This window comes from Trichosurus vulpecula, chromosome 3, assembly GCF_011100635.1.
Source record: "Trichosurus vulpecula isolate mTriVul1 chromosome 3, mTriVul1.pri, whole genome shotgun sequence".
In the NCBI taxonomy this organism is placed as follows: Eukaryota; Metazoa; Chordata; class Mammalia; order Diprotodontia; family Phalangeridae; genus Trichosurus; species Trichosurus vulpecula.
The window spans coordinates 110,966,023-110,980,433 of record NC_050575.1 but is presented as its reverse complement, the minus strand read 5'-3'; the positions used below and the strand labels follow the sequence as shown (position 1 = coordinate 110,980,433).

Genomic DNA, 14,411 nt, shown 5'->3' with positions numbered 1-14,411 from the left:
GCCTATTTATTTTGCACTGACAAGTGTTTCCAATTGAAGTATTCTTCCTTTCATCCATTTTGTTAAACGTTTCTTCTAAAAAAAATTTAATAGAACTGTTGATAATATGGTATACATCACATCCATACAGGAGGAATGACTATGCAGCAGCATGTTAAAACCCTTATTTTGCTCTCATGCAGCATATTAAATGAATTTTGGCTGGCATTAAATGTGACCTGGTATTTTATAATTCACACTAAGTCAAATTTCACATTATTTATAAGCCTGCATTAATTGAGACTTAGCTGTGGGTTCAATGTCAACTAAGAAGGAAATCTCTCATGGAGTGCCCCAAGGATCTGTTTGGACTTGTGTTATTTAACATTTTAATCAACATCATGGTTAAAGGTACAGTGGCTCTGCTTATCAAATATGCAGATGACTCAAAGCTATGAGGGATAGCTAACATACTAGACAATAGTGAAGATCCAAAAAGATTTTAACAGGCTATAATATTAAGCTATCTCTAGTAAGACAAAATTTAATAGGGATAAATGTAAAAATTTGGGTTCAATAAGTTAATTTTACAAATTTAAGATGAGGAAGCATGGCTAGCCAACAATCTAAAACAGATCTAGTAAGAGTTTAATGGCCTACATACTCAATACAAGTAAACAGTATGATATGGCAACCAAAAACACTATTATTCAAGGCTGCATTAAGAAGTGGCATAGAGTTCAAGATTAGGAAGATAATGGTCCAATCATATTCTGCCCTGCTGGATCCTCTATGCTCTACATATCACTTTTTAGTACTCATTAGCTTCTATGGATCTGTCATTTCTATATAGATGTATATACGCAAATCTAATCTCTTTCCTGAACTCCCATCCCACACCACCAATTACCTGCAAGACATTCTACCTTTCCTCCAAACTTCCCTATTTCTGTTAAAGGTGCTACCATTCTTTGTCACCCAAGAGAGACAGCTAACATACTAGAAGTTGGTGACCTTGAAGTCATCCTCAAGTCTTTCCTCTCCTTTATCCTCCATATCTGATCAGTTATTAAATCTTGTCAGCTCTACATCCACAACACTTCTCTTATCCTTCCAATTCTCTCCTCTTGAACAGCTAGCACTCTAGTTCAAGCTCTCATTACTTCATGCTTTGACAACTGCAAAAGCCTCCTAAAAGCTCTTCCTGTTTTCAATTTGCCCTCTACATATCTAGTGCAACAAACTTCCTAAAGTACAGGTCTGACTATGTGACTGCTCAAGAATCATCAATAGCTCCCTATTACCTCTAAGATAAAATACAAATTCTTCAGCTTGGCACCAAATGCCCTCTACAATCTAGGTCCAAACTGCCTTTCCAGAAATTTCACATTATTCCTCTGTACTCTACATTCCAGCCTACTTGTTGTTTCCTTCACTTGGCATTTCACCTCCCATTTGGTCCCTTTGTAGAGGTTATCGCTCATTCCTGGAATATACTTCCTGCTCACCTTAAAGTCTTGGAATCTATAGCTCCCTTGAAGGCTCAGCTCAAGTGTTCAGTCTTGCACAAGTCTTTTCTGATCAACTAGGAGGAGATGTTAGTTCTCTCTCTCTCATTAGATAATTATCTTGTACTTTCTTTTCTGTGTAAAGTTATATTCTCCAGTAAAATATAAGGTCCCTGAAAGTAGGAATATTTCCACCAGGACAACAGTGCCTATAATTTCATTGCTATAGGGAAGTCCCAATAAGAAAACACCAATCAATGCCCATCAGCAACTCACCTCTAACTTATAGTCATAGAGAACTGCTTCAGCTCATTACTTGCTATGTGACTATTGGCAAGTCAGTTACTCTCAAAATCTAAATTTTTCATCTCTCAAAATAGAGATCATATTTAGACTATCTACTTTACATGGCTGTTGGAAGTCATGCTTTGCAAACCTTAAAGGGCTATATAAATAAGCTATTATAATTATGAACTACTGTTTCTCTGACAAATCTTTTAATGCCTAACTATTCATAGAAACCCCCACTGTACTTTTTCCACCTTCCATTTTTAACACAGGTAAAGTCCAGCAATAAAATATATTTCTACCTTTAGGTGGAGGGCTGTTGGAGTCTTCCATAGATAACTTCAGCTGCTGAATGAACTCACCACCATAAACACTTCTTTCTTGCCAGATGTTCAGCAATCTTTCTAAAGGCTTTTTACAGCCTTCATCTGCCTCTCTATCCAGAAAAAGTAAAGAGAAAATATCAAAATGTTACTTCTGATTTTAAATCAAATTAAGCCCATTAAAAAAAAAACCCTTAAAACCAAAAGAATAAGATATGTATTATCATAATGCCCCAGCAACCAAATCCAGGAAAGATTATCATTTATCGTAAGAAACAGACAACAAAAAGGAATTCAAAAGTCATCCAATGTAAAGGGTTATATTTTCTTTCTTTTTCTCCTTTTAGGAAATAAGTGTAAACAAAGCAATCAGACTTCTATCTCCTAGAACAGGTAAGAGCTCGGGATTATAGAACAGATCACAATTCAGGTGCTGAATGTTTTCTAACAAAATATCACCAATTAAAATCATTTGTATTTTCAACCATTTTAAAGGAAACTCAGCTTGGAAATTTTAAGAATTAATTTTAAAAGCAAATAATACATACATTTAAAAGTTAGGAAATTCAACAAATCATCATTCAACAATAGCTACAAATGCAAAACACATACACATACTACACACACACATACGTGTGTGTGTGTGTAGTGTGTGTGTGTGTGTGTGTGTGTGTGTGTGTATATATTATCCAAAGACAATTTTCCTCAATTGTTTTTTTTAAAAATCTCCCAAATATTTAAAAAAATAAAAATATATTTTTAAAAATTTCCAAACTATTTCTGATATGTTCAAATCTCAGCCCAAGTTTGTTTTTCTTGTTCAAAGAACCTAGGAAGATTGAAAACACATGGCAAAAAAAAAAATAGTCCTTTGTAACTGCACATCTAAAGAGAGGATTTGGGACTTCTTTCCTTAAGCTTCTCAGAGTACTTTCCAGTAAAATGACTTAGCAAGTATGATACATTTATTCTCCTCCATCCAAAAACATGTTAGGTAAGAGGGCAGGCAGGGGGTGGGGGCGCTTCTGTTTTATCCCTTCAAAATGATTATGCCGCAAAGATTATAGGATCTTCAACTTAGAGGTAGAAAGGGCCTAAGAAGCTAAGTTCAAGTTCAAGTACAGATGAAGAAACATCTGAATAAAAAATGTCCTATATCTTCCCTCATGTGAATTTTGCTATTGCCTAAGAGACAGTCTAAATGATATTTCAAATCAATTCAATGAATTTTGAAGGAATAGTTCTTATCTATGAATTGACATGTAACACTAATACCTATTGATTTAATTTTTTTCCACCTATTGATTTTAAGTAAGTATGAAACAACTAAATATATGTCAAATCTCTTGCACCAGAATTCAGTTCTGATTAATGTTATGTTGCTTATGCCTAGTAATATGTTAAGCTGTGTTTACAATTACAAAAAACAAAATTGCCACTATATCAAAAGAGTTAATGAGATAGGGACATGATTCCAGATTCGGAGACCAGAAAATAAAATTTCTTAACACTGCCTCCTTCCCCATTAATTCATTCATTTCACAAGCATTTTTAAGTATATACTATGTGCTAGGGACTGTGCTAGACCCAGGGATGCAAAGACAGAAATTAAAACAGTTTCTGCCTTCAAGGACCTTACGTTCTATTGGGAGAAAAAAAAAATGAAGACAGATAAATAAATACTACACAGAATGATTTTGGGAGTGAAAATATAGATAAATTCTGTTTCAGATGCACTCCATATCATTGGTAATGTAGGACCAGAACTCAAAGAAAGAGGTGAGGATTAGCTAAGCAAATATTAAAGTCATTGCATAAAGGTGATAACTGTATCCATAGAAGAGAAAAGAGTCTAAGACAGAGCCCTAATAAACACCCACTTATACTGTTCAGGACTTGGATAATGATCTAAAAAAGAAAAGAAGTGGCCAAAAAAGTAGGAGGACAACCAGGAGAGAAAGCATCCAGGAAGGGATTGAGGAAAGGAGTTGTCAACAGTGCCAAATTCTCCAGTAATCAAGTAGGATGGTCCAGACCTCAGATTTAATGGGTGTTAGGAACTCCCAGTATGAAAACTCCCCTAACCAATGCAGATGGACAACCCATCTACATTACTGTCTCATGGGTCACCAAGAGGTTTGTCCATGGTGATAGAATGCTTACACGCCAAATTTTTTTGTTTTTCAGTTGTGTCTGACTGTTCATGATCCCATTTGAGTTTTTCTTGGCAAAGATACTGAAATAGTTTGCCACTTCTTTTTCCAGCTCATTTTAGAGATGAGGAAACTGAGGCAAACAAGACTTGCCCAGGGCTACACAGCTAGTGTCTGAGGCTGGATTTGAACCCTGGTCTTCTTGTCTCCAGGCCTGGTCTCTCTTAGTTGCCTTTATACCAAAAGCAGGACTTAAAACCAGGCCTTTGTGATCCTAAGACTAGTCCTCTTTCCAGTACGCCATGAGGCATCTAATTATTAGCTTCCTAATATACACTGAGGCAGCTAAGTGGCACAGTGGATAGAGCTGGGCCTAGGGTCAGGAAGAACTGAGTTCAAATCTGACCTAGGACACTTACTAGTTGTGTGACCCTGGGTAAGTCACTTTAACCTCTGTTGGCCTGTTTCTCCAACTACAAAATGGGGATAATAACACCACTTACCTCATTGGGTTGTTTTAAAGATCAAATGAAATAATACTTGTAAAGCACTTTGCACAGTGCCCAGCACAGAGGCGGCACTAAATGCTTGTCCTCTTCCTTCCTCCTCTTTCTCTTCATCCTAAACAATTTTCTTTCACTCTGTCTTTCTACACTCATAGACACCTGGGCTTCCTCTGGCAGCCCCTGTGTCCCCAATCACCCTGTACAGTACTAGGTGCTCCTTTGTTTATTCCCTATATTTTCTGTAATATACGTATCCCTACAACATTGTAAGAAGAGGAGAATTAAGTATGTTACTTATTCTTCACTGCCTACTCCAAGACTATTTCACTACCATGAGTACTCAGTAACTCTCTATTCTTTCTAGATTCACACCAGTCTACAGTTATCCCTTCCACATTGCAGGGGGTTAGGAGTGTGTAACCCCCATGATCTGGAAAATCAATATAAAATTTACTGGCCCTCCCTTCGTGCCGGAGAAGAAGTCTGAATTATGATGGTATTAAAAGACAAAATATATTGATATTATACAATACTATACATATATCTTATGCATTTCTGAATTTCTAAACTTTTTTTGTGTTGTCTGCTGGCCTTTGCATGTTGTCTGCAGCTTCCACAAAATCTCCCCAAAATTCCCATTTAATTTCTTATGCTGACCCACAATATATTAAAACCACAATGAGGAAAGTCACCATGTGGAAAGGATAACTATATATCATTTTATCCCATTCCTTAGTATTTACTGGCCTATAGATAATTCTCTTCCTTCCAATACCTAATTCATTTTCCCCTCCAAATTAATCCCTGCAATCAATCATAGAGGACTTCAATACAGATAACATTATATATATATATATATATAAAAGACAATAGACATTGGTATCTCAACACCTAATTTCCTTATTCTTAAATCTCAACTCCCAAGACCTACATCGTTGCTCCATCTTAGCCACCCATAAAAATGCCCATCCCATGAACCCCATCATCAAACATCATTTCTTATGTGATGCTGAATTTTGAAATTCCTCTCTCCAATGACAACCTCTTATCTTCCCTTCTCTCTCTCTGCCAAACTCCTCCTAGAATAGTCTTCATTTTCATTACAACCTTCTGTCTCTCAACCCACACGCCTTCTCCCAGTTTAGCACCTTTGCTCTGGCCTCTCTACTCCTCTCCTGCAGCACTATTGCTAATTAGTTCAACCACATATTATTCTCTACCTCTGAATTCCTTGCTAACTTGTTTTGAGTCACTCATGCCTTGCCAAAGGCCAACTCTGAGTGATTCACAACATTCCCTGCTTCACTCCCATTCAAGTGCTAGTTCACTATAAAACACTTTTATCTAATCTTGACTTAGCCCTTATTGTCATTCAGTTATTTCAGTCCAGTCCAACTTTTCATGACCTCATTTGGGGTTTTTCCTGGCAAAAATACTAGAGTGATTGGCATTTCCTTCTCCAGCTCATTTTACAAATGTGGAAACTGAGGCAAACAGGGTTAAGGGACTTGCCAGGGATCACACAGACAAAAAGTGTCTGAGGCCAGATTTGAACTCACCAAGATGAGTCTCCCTGACTCCAGACCCAGCACTCTATCCATTGTGACCACTCTTGGCCTTTATTGTTACACGGTAATTCTTGGGGTTTCCCTTGATTATCACACTCCCCAAAGTGGCTGTCCCAAATTTTCCTTAATTTCCTCAAGGCCTCAATGCTTCCTTCATCCTAATTTCTTCCTCTTAGCATGATCTTCACAACTTCGACCTTATTGAGAAAACAAAGGCAACCTTCAATGAACTCGTTCCTTTTCCCCTGCTTCACACCTCAAAATCCCTGACATCTTTTGTTCCCGTTTCTAAAGAAGCAGTGGTTCTTCATCTTGGCAAAACCAATGTCTCTACTTGTACCTTTGATCCCATACCCTCTTTATCTCCTTTGGGAATTTACCCCTTCAATCAGTCCAATTCTAATTCTCATTTTCCCAACTTTGGTGTCATCCACAACTCTCCCTTCTCACTCTATACTCCAGATAGCTTCCAAAATGACTTTCCTAAAGTGGAGGCCTGCCATATCATTCTCCTACTCAAAACAATTCCAATTTGTGTGTGTGTGCACGTGTGTATGTCTGGCATTCAAAGCTCTTCTTAACATGGCCCCAATTTAGTACACATTATTCTATTCTTAGTACACATTACTCCCTTACTCCCCCATCATTCATCACATGGTTAACCCAGGACATGGCACACAGGAGGTACTAAATAAATACCTGTTCCCCTCCTTCTCTTTCTCTTCAATGTAGATCCCTTTCTTTCAGATTCTTTTGATCTTACACTCAGACACCTGGGCTTCCTCTGGCAGCCACTGTATTCCCAGCCACCCTCTCCAGTACTTGGTGTTCCAGCAACACTAGCCTTTTTATTGATCCTAATACACAACACCTGCTGTCATATCTATGTCTAGAATGTTCTTGTTCCTCTACTTCTGCCTTTTAGAACTCTTTACTTCCTTGAAGACTCAAGAGCCACTTTCAATGAGGCCTTTCCACCTTCCCACCCCACCTCAGCAGCTGGTGCCTTCCCTCACTCCCAAATTACTCTGTATGTAACTATTTGGTAAATACCAATAGCTATACACTGTGTCTCCCAGTAGAATAAGTTGTGAGAACTAGGATGTTTTTGCATTTACTTTCTGTCTCTAGAACACAGTAGGCACTCAATGTTTGATTTTTATGTGAAATTTCTTCTTTGACTCTTCTTTCAGTGGCCTTTCTCTGTGCTTTACAAGAATGGATGTATCTAGATATCTACTTTGCCCTTAAAAAAAACAACAGAAAATACCTTCATATAACCCTACCACGCCCTCAAACTACAATCTACATATTTTCTTTCACACGCAAACTTCTTTACGGGGGAAAAAAAAAAAGGTGCCTATACAGGTTGCCTCCAGGTTTTCATTTTCCACTCCTCAATTCCTTGCACGTGATTCTGACCCCCCCACCATTAGACAGGGGTTGCTCTCTCTAGAATTATCAGTGATCTCTTAATTGCTAAAGACTTCTCTGAGTCTTCATCCTCATCAGCCTCTCTGAAGTTTTTGACACTGCTAATTACTTGCCTCCTAGATACTCTCCTCCCTTCACTCTTAAGACACCGCTTTCTCCTGATTTTCCTCCTGTGTATGGCCATATTCTACTCCTGTTCAAAATTCTTCAGTGGCACCCTGATGCATCATAGATTAAATACAAATTCCCTAGTCAAACATTTAAAGTTCTCTAGAATTTGGCTCTATGCTATATTTCCAAATTTGCTTCACACATTCTATAGCCTAACCAAACTAGTCTATTCCCTGTTACTCAAATTTGGCATTTCATGTTCTGTCTCTAGAATGCACTTCTTCACCTGTGCCTCTTTTAGAATCCCCATTGTGGTTGTTCATTTGTTTCAGTGCATAAAACAAACAGGATTAAGTGACTTGCCCAGGGTCACACAGCTAGTAAGTGTCTGAGGCCAGATTTGAACTCAGGAAGATGAGTTTTCCTGACTCTAGGCCCAGCTCTCTATCCACTGTATCACTGAGGTGAGAGATATAGGATGAGATCTTAAGTAGATGGTAGGGCCTAGTAAAGTTCTTTTTAAGGGTTGGGGAGATGCATATTTGAAGGTAGTAGAGAAGGCATCAATAGATGAGAAATGTCTCTACTTGTTTAAGGTTAAAGGTTTGAGCAAGGAGATGAGTGAGGATGCAATCGGCTGGAGAAGACATGAGTGGAGGAGATTAAATGAGTGGAGGAGATTAAATACACATGTAGGAGTATATATAGTACAAGAGATAGCCTTCTGAATCTATAGTGAGCCCAGCATATCTCCTTGGAGCTTTGTGGGTTTATTACTTTCTTGTGATTTACCTTGTCCCAAAGTGAACTATAGAGGAAAAATTATTTTAAATGAAAACTTTCAGTGAATTAGCCTTGTGCAGGAGTGGGGAACCTGTGGCCTATAGGCCATATGTGGCCCTCTAAGTCCCCAACTTCACAGAACAAATCCCCTTAATAGAAGGACTTGTTCTGTAAAACTTGGATTAGGTCAAAAGGCCTCACCCAAGCACCGAGAGGGCCACAGGTTCCCCGCCATGGTCTTGTATTTCATCTAGATCTGTGATTTTGCCAGTATAGGGAACTCCCTGTTAAAATCAAATCTAGCATCCAACAGTCCCTGGGCTTAACATCTGTCTGCCTCAGTTTCAATTATAAAATGGAGATGAAAAAAGCATCTACTTCACAGGATTGTGGTAAGGATCAAATTGAGATATTTGTAAAGCACAGTTCCTGAAAAACATTAAGTTCTTAATAAATGCTTGTTCCCTTCTCTTTCCTTTGTCAAATTCCTAAAAAAAGTTATCCGCATTTGTTTCTCCACTGCCTCTTCACAACTCTGTGCAGTTTGGCTTCTGATCTCATTACTTAGCCAGAACCATTCTCTCCAAGGTCACCAACAATCTTTTAGTGGCCTACCTGATGGTCTTCTTTCAGTCCACTTCCTTCTTGACTTTAAATTTGACACTGCTAACTCCCTTTTCTGAATATTCTTTGTTTTGTGTGTTTTCATGTCATATACCCTCTCTTGGTTCTTTCTCTCTCCTACCTATCTGACCACCCAGTTTCCCTAAATGTGTGTTCCCAAGATACCATTCTGAGACTTCAACCTTTCTCTATCTAAACTTTCTTGCAGCTTCCAAAGGTTTAATTATCGCCTCTATGCAGATGACTCAGTTCTATATGTACAGCTCCAATCTTTCCACTGAGCTTCAATCCCGCATCGCTAATGTCCCATAGCCATCTGAAACTCTACAGATCTAAAACCGAACTATTATTTTTTACCCCAAACTCTGCCCTCTCCCACACTTCTCTATTTCTATCAAAAGCAACACCATCACCACATCTTTCCAGGCTTTTGCCTTTCTTTGTATCCCTAGCCTAGCACTTAGCATAATGCCTAGGATACAGGAGGCACTTAATGCTTACTGATTAAACCTGCACATCCAATAAGTTGCCAAATCTTGCTATTTCTACCACCACAACAACTCTCAAATCCAACCCCTTCTCTCTAATCACACCATTACCACCTTAATTCAAGCCTTCATCTACCCCTATACTATCGCAAAAGTCTCCTAATTGGTATCCTGGCCACAAACCTCTCCCCATTCCAATCCACCCTTGATAGAGCTGCCAAAGTGATTTTTCTTAAGCTCAGATCTGACCATGTTACTCCCCCTACCAATAAATCCCACTGGCTTCCTATTGCCTCTAGGATACAAATACAAATGTCTCTGTTTAGCTTTTAAAGCCCTTTTCAACCTGGCCCCAACCTATCTTTCTAACCTTACTCTCCTCCCACATTCTGGGATCCAGCCAAACTGACCTCCTCTGTTCTTCATATCTAACATTCCATCTCACATTTTTATGTCTTTGCACTAGCCATCTAATATGCCTGAAATTTGCTCCTTCGTCACTTACACCTCACAATAGTCTCTGTCTTCCTTCAAGATGCAGCTCAAGCATCACCTTCTACGTAAACTGCTAGTTTCCTTCCTCCCAAACTACCTAATATTTAGCTACTTTCTTTTTACTTATTCAGTATTTGCATTCAAAACCTGTATGTTCTCATTTCCCTCATTAGATTGTAAGTTTCTTGTGAACAGGGATTGTTTCACTTTTTGTACCTGTATCCCCAGTGCCTAACACAATGCCTGGAACACAGAGGTACTTAATCAATCCTTACTGACTGTGAGGAGGGACCTGATGTTCAAAATACTGGTTCAAAGGCACGGCAAGTTTCTAAGTAATTCATAGAAAGACAGGATCTTAAAGATGGAATGGACCTTAAAGATTTCTCTGGTCCATTCTCTTTTTACAAGGGAGGAAGCTAAGGCCCCAAATGGAGAAATAACTTGTATAGTCACTCCCCAAATTAGTAGTAAACCTGGCACAGAAACTCAGGTCCTCCTGATTCCTAGCCCAATGCTCTTTCTACCACATAGTACTCTGTCAACTGTGCTTATTATGTTCTAACTTATGAGTACTTTAAGACTACAATGGACCAAATTTTAGTTTAACTCTTATCTGACTAAAGAATGTAATGGACCAGAATGGTCCACTTCCCCCAAGGCAGTTTACTTCCCTATGACTCTACAATGTTCAACTTCTTAAGTGATTAAAATAAATACTCTGCCTCAGATTATATGCTTGGATCATATTGTTGAGTTTTCAGTCATAAATTTTAGGGTTATGGGAAAAGCATTCAAAAAATGTACTTGCTGCTAAAGATCCTTAAAAGGGTGAACTTAGAGAATATACGAAAGAGAAGTGACTGAGCAGCAGTAACTTCCTTTGCAAACTGAATTCATTGTAAAATTTTTTAAAATTTCAAAATTTTCAAAAGTAGTGAAACTTTTTTACCAATCTCTGAATAAAAATTTGACATTTGCATTATCAAATATTATATGTTTCTACTGTTGGTCTGGCCCATATACTCTAATTTTTTTAAGACAAGGCATACATTCATTTTAAAAAGTTAGATGGTATTTTAAAAACATCTGAAAACTCCATAATTTTGTAAAATTTTGTAAAAATATCCAAAATGTTTTTTGTTCTTGCTGTTCACTCAGCCCTGTGATTTCATGGTTGTAGGAAAACTTTGAACTGGAAAATAACAATACCAATAAAACAATTCATCTATAGCTTAAAATCTTGGACTTGCCTAGATCACTGAGTGAAGTGATTTGTCCATGGTTACATAGCTTGCACATGCCAGAAACTGATCCTGAAGCCAGATCTTCCTCACTCCAAGACTCTATCCCAGGCTATCTCTCAGGCACCCTACATGCAATCTTAATTGGCAGCTAGACAGTGAAGGAGATAGGGTGCTGGGCATGGAATCAGAAAGACTTGAATTCAATTCTGACTCCAGATATTTAGTAGCTATATAACCCTGGGCAAGTCACTTAACCTTTCTGCCTCAGTTCCCTCAACTATAAAATGAGGACATAACAACACTTACCTCACAGGGCGGTTGTGAGGATCATAGGAGATATTTGAAAAAGCACCTGGCACATAATAGATAGCATATAAATACCTGTTTCCTTCCTTCCCTCTTGAGGCTTGTTGTTTTAGTAAATTAAAATAATTAAGAATATGCTGGATTTTTTAAATGGTAGCTGTTCTCATACAGCACAACAAAATAATGAAAATCATTTAAATACACTGTGATTTCATAAGTATTTCAGTTGTCATTTCAACACAAATAGTCAAAATAGCCTATAAAGCAATCTAACAGAGACACAAAAAACAATGTAAAAATGTGAATGTGAAAAATATATTAAAAACAAATTGCTGCTTTTGAAAATTGAGGACATGGATCTGAAGGCTTTCCTAGACATGTCAGTCCAGTTCTTTCTCCTTCGATCTCCAAAAGTACTTATTGTCTAGATCACTTAGTATATGCTACCTGGTATTCTTTTGGTGGGCAAGTGGCCAAAGGATACAGGACAAGAGTACTACACTTTGAATAACAACCCATATGTACCTGTTAAGTGCCCATTATGTGCCAGTGACTATGTAGACCCTGGGGATAAAAAAGTGAAATAGCCTCTCATCCAATGAGCTTAAATTCTACAAGGAGAAAACAACATGCTCACAGATAATACAAGAGATACACAAAAAATACACAGTGACTGGGGGCAAGGTGAGGCCCTAAAATTTGAGGGAATCAGAAAAAGCCTCTTATGGGAAGTAGCACTTGAACTTAATCTTAAGGAATACCTGGGCTGGAGTCCTATCTTTGTAAACTCGGATAAGCCACTTCCCATCTGGGTCTCAGTTTCCTCATCTGTAAAATGAGGAAAATGGACTAAATGTTCTTCCACCTCTGACATTCTATTTTTCTATTTATCTTTTTACATATATAGTTTGTTCTCCATCTGCTCTTTCATACTCTCCACCTCCCACCCCCTGCAACTACAGGAATACAGAACCCATTCTTTAGGTCTTTTTGTATTCCCAGAACTTTGCATATTTAATAAATATTTATATGGTAGAACTAGAAGGGAACTTCAAGAGATTATCCAGTAAAATTTCTCACTTTACAGATAAGAGAATCTCACAATACAGATAAGTAATGATAAATGCTGATAAAAATAAAAGCTACTTATCTAACTCTAAATGCAAAATAATACTTACAACAGTTATGTGAAAACTAATGAAGTATTTTGTATAGAACAAATATGTCTTTTAGTCTTTCAGATATAAGGACCTAACTACAATTTTAAACATGGCCATGCCACAGATTATTAACTCTGACTCTGGTTTGGTAATTGTCATTGCTGGTATTTTAAATGATAATCAAATGTGGAATACCAACTGAATTAAAAGAATCAACTCTCTCTGTTCAGCATAAAACCATCACTGTAAAACTATAAAAAGAAAATAGGTATGGTCACCCATACAATTAAAGAGGTGCAACTCTTCCAACTAGGTGACCTTTTTATCACAATCTAAACTTGATTATGGGCATGTCCAAATCAACTATTAAGTTACAAAAGAAGCCACATTCTTCAAATTTTTAATAACACTGGAAAGAGGATCTAACAGGGAAACTGATAAGAGCATTGAATACAAAGGTAGTTTTTGAAAGAAAGGTAGATAGAAAGGGGGAGTAAGATATACTGATAAGATTCACTTTCCCACAAAGCTTCTGGACAACTTTAATCTAGTCCCTATGGCCTTTCTGAGGACTATAAAATTATTTTTTGATACGTTCCAGGTCACTTTTCTAACCTTACTCTTCTTGCCCACTGTTAGTGCTCTTTCCCTCCTCAAATTATTTTGCAGTCATTTATCTGTTTGTGTGTTACATCTGCCCCCTTTTAGAAGGTAAGGCTGGTTAGTTTTTGCCTTTGTATCCCTAACATCTAGCACAGCGTCCAGCCCACAGTAGGTGATAAATGTTTGCATTTCTGAATGGAATTTCTAGTCATAAGAGTTAAGTAGATAAAAATCTTAATTCCTAAAATTTCTCTCTAAAAAGTTACTCTCCATTTTCTAATCGTGGTCATCCTGATCAGTTCTTATAGGCAAATGCTCTAAGGATTGCCTCTACTTTCTAAGGTATATTATGTAGGTTTTGAAGATGGGGCACAAGCAATTTCTAAAGCAATCCTCCTTATTTTAAGGCCTCCTATACCATTCCAAGTATTATATTCCAGCAGTCTGTTCAAGAATGAATTTATATTGGAAAGACCCAGTTTTTAAATCATAAAAAAGCCAAAAAGAGCCTCAATTTATTTTAATGTCATCATTTTATAACTTAGCTTTCCTATGGAAAAGAGTGAAAAATATTTTGATAATATACTCAATATTTTTCTATTTCTTTTTTTGTTTTTTAAAAAATTATATGTCATTCCTTTTTTCTGATTTTATTCTTCTGGCAAAGGGGAGTGGATTTTGGTTTTTTTTAATGTCAAGTAATGATTCACTGAAGAATGGACAGATTCTCTTTTCTCCTGCTTCTCTCTATGGAAAACAATCTATAGCTTAATTAAAAGATATACAGTGATGTTTCCTAAATATGTTCCAAGCCACAAGAAAATATTGATAATGT

General features: G+C 37.4%; 1 protein-coding gene across 3 annotated transcripts in view; it reads right to left on the bottom strand.

Moving 5' to 3' along the window:
- RPRD1B (regulation of nuclear pre-mRNA domain containing 1B) overlaps positions 1-14,411 on the bottom strand; it is an 83,543-nt gene that overhangs the window by 63,018 nt on the left and 6,114 nt on the right. For all 3 annotated transcript variants that reach the window (XM_036751725.1, XM_036751724.1, XM_036751726.1), the window contains exon 3: positions 2,078-2,211. In XM_036751725.1, coding sequence (XP_036607620.1) covers positions 2,078-2,211 — 134 coding nt within the window. The remainder of the gene's footprint in view (positions 1-2,077; positions 2,212-14,411) is intronic.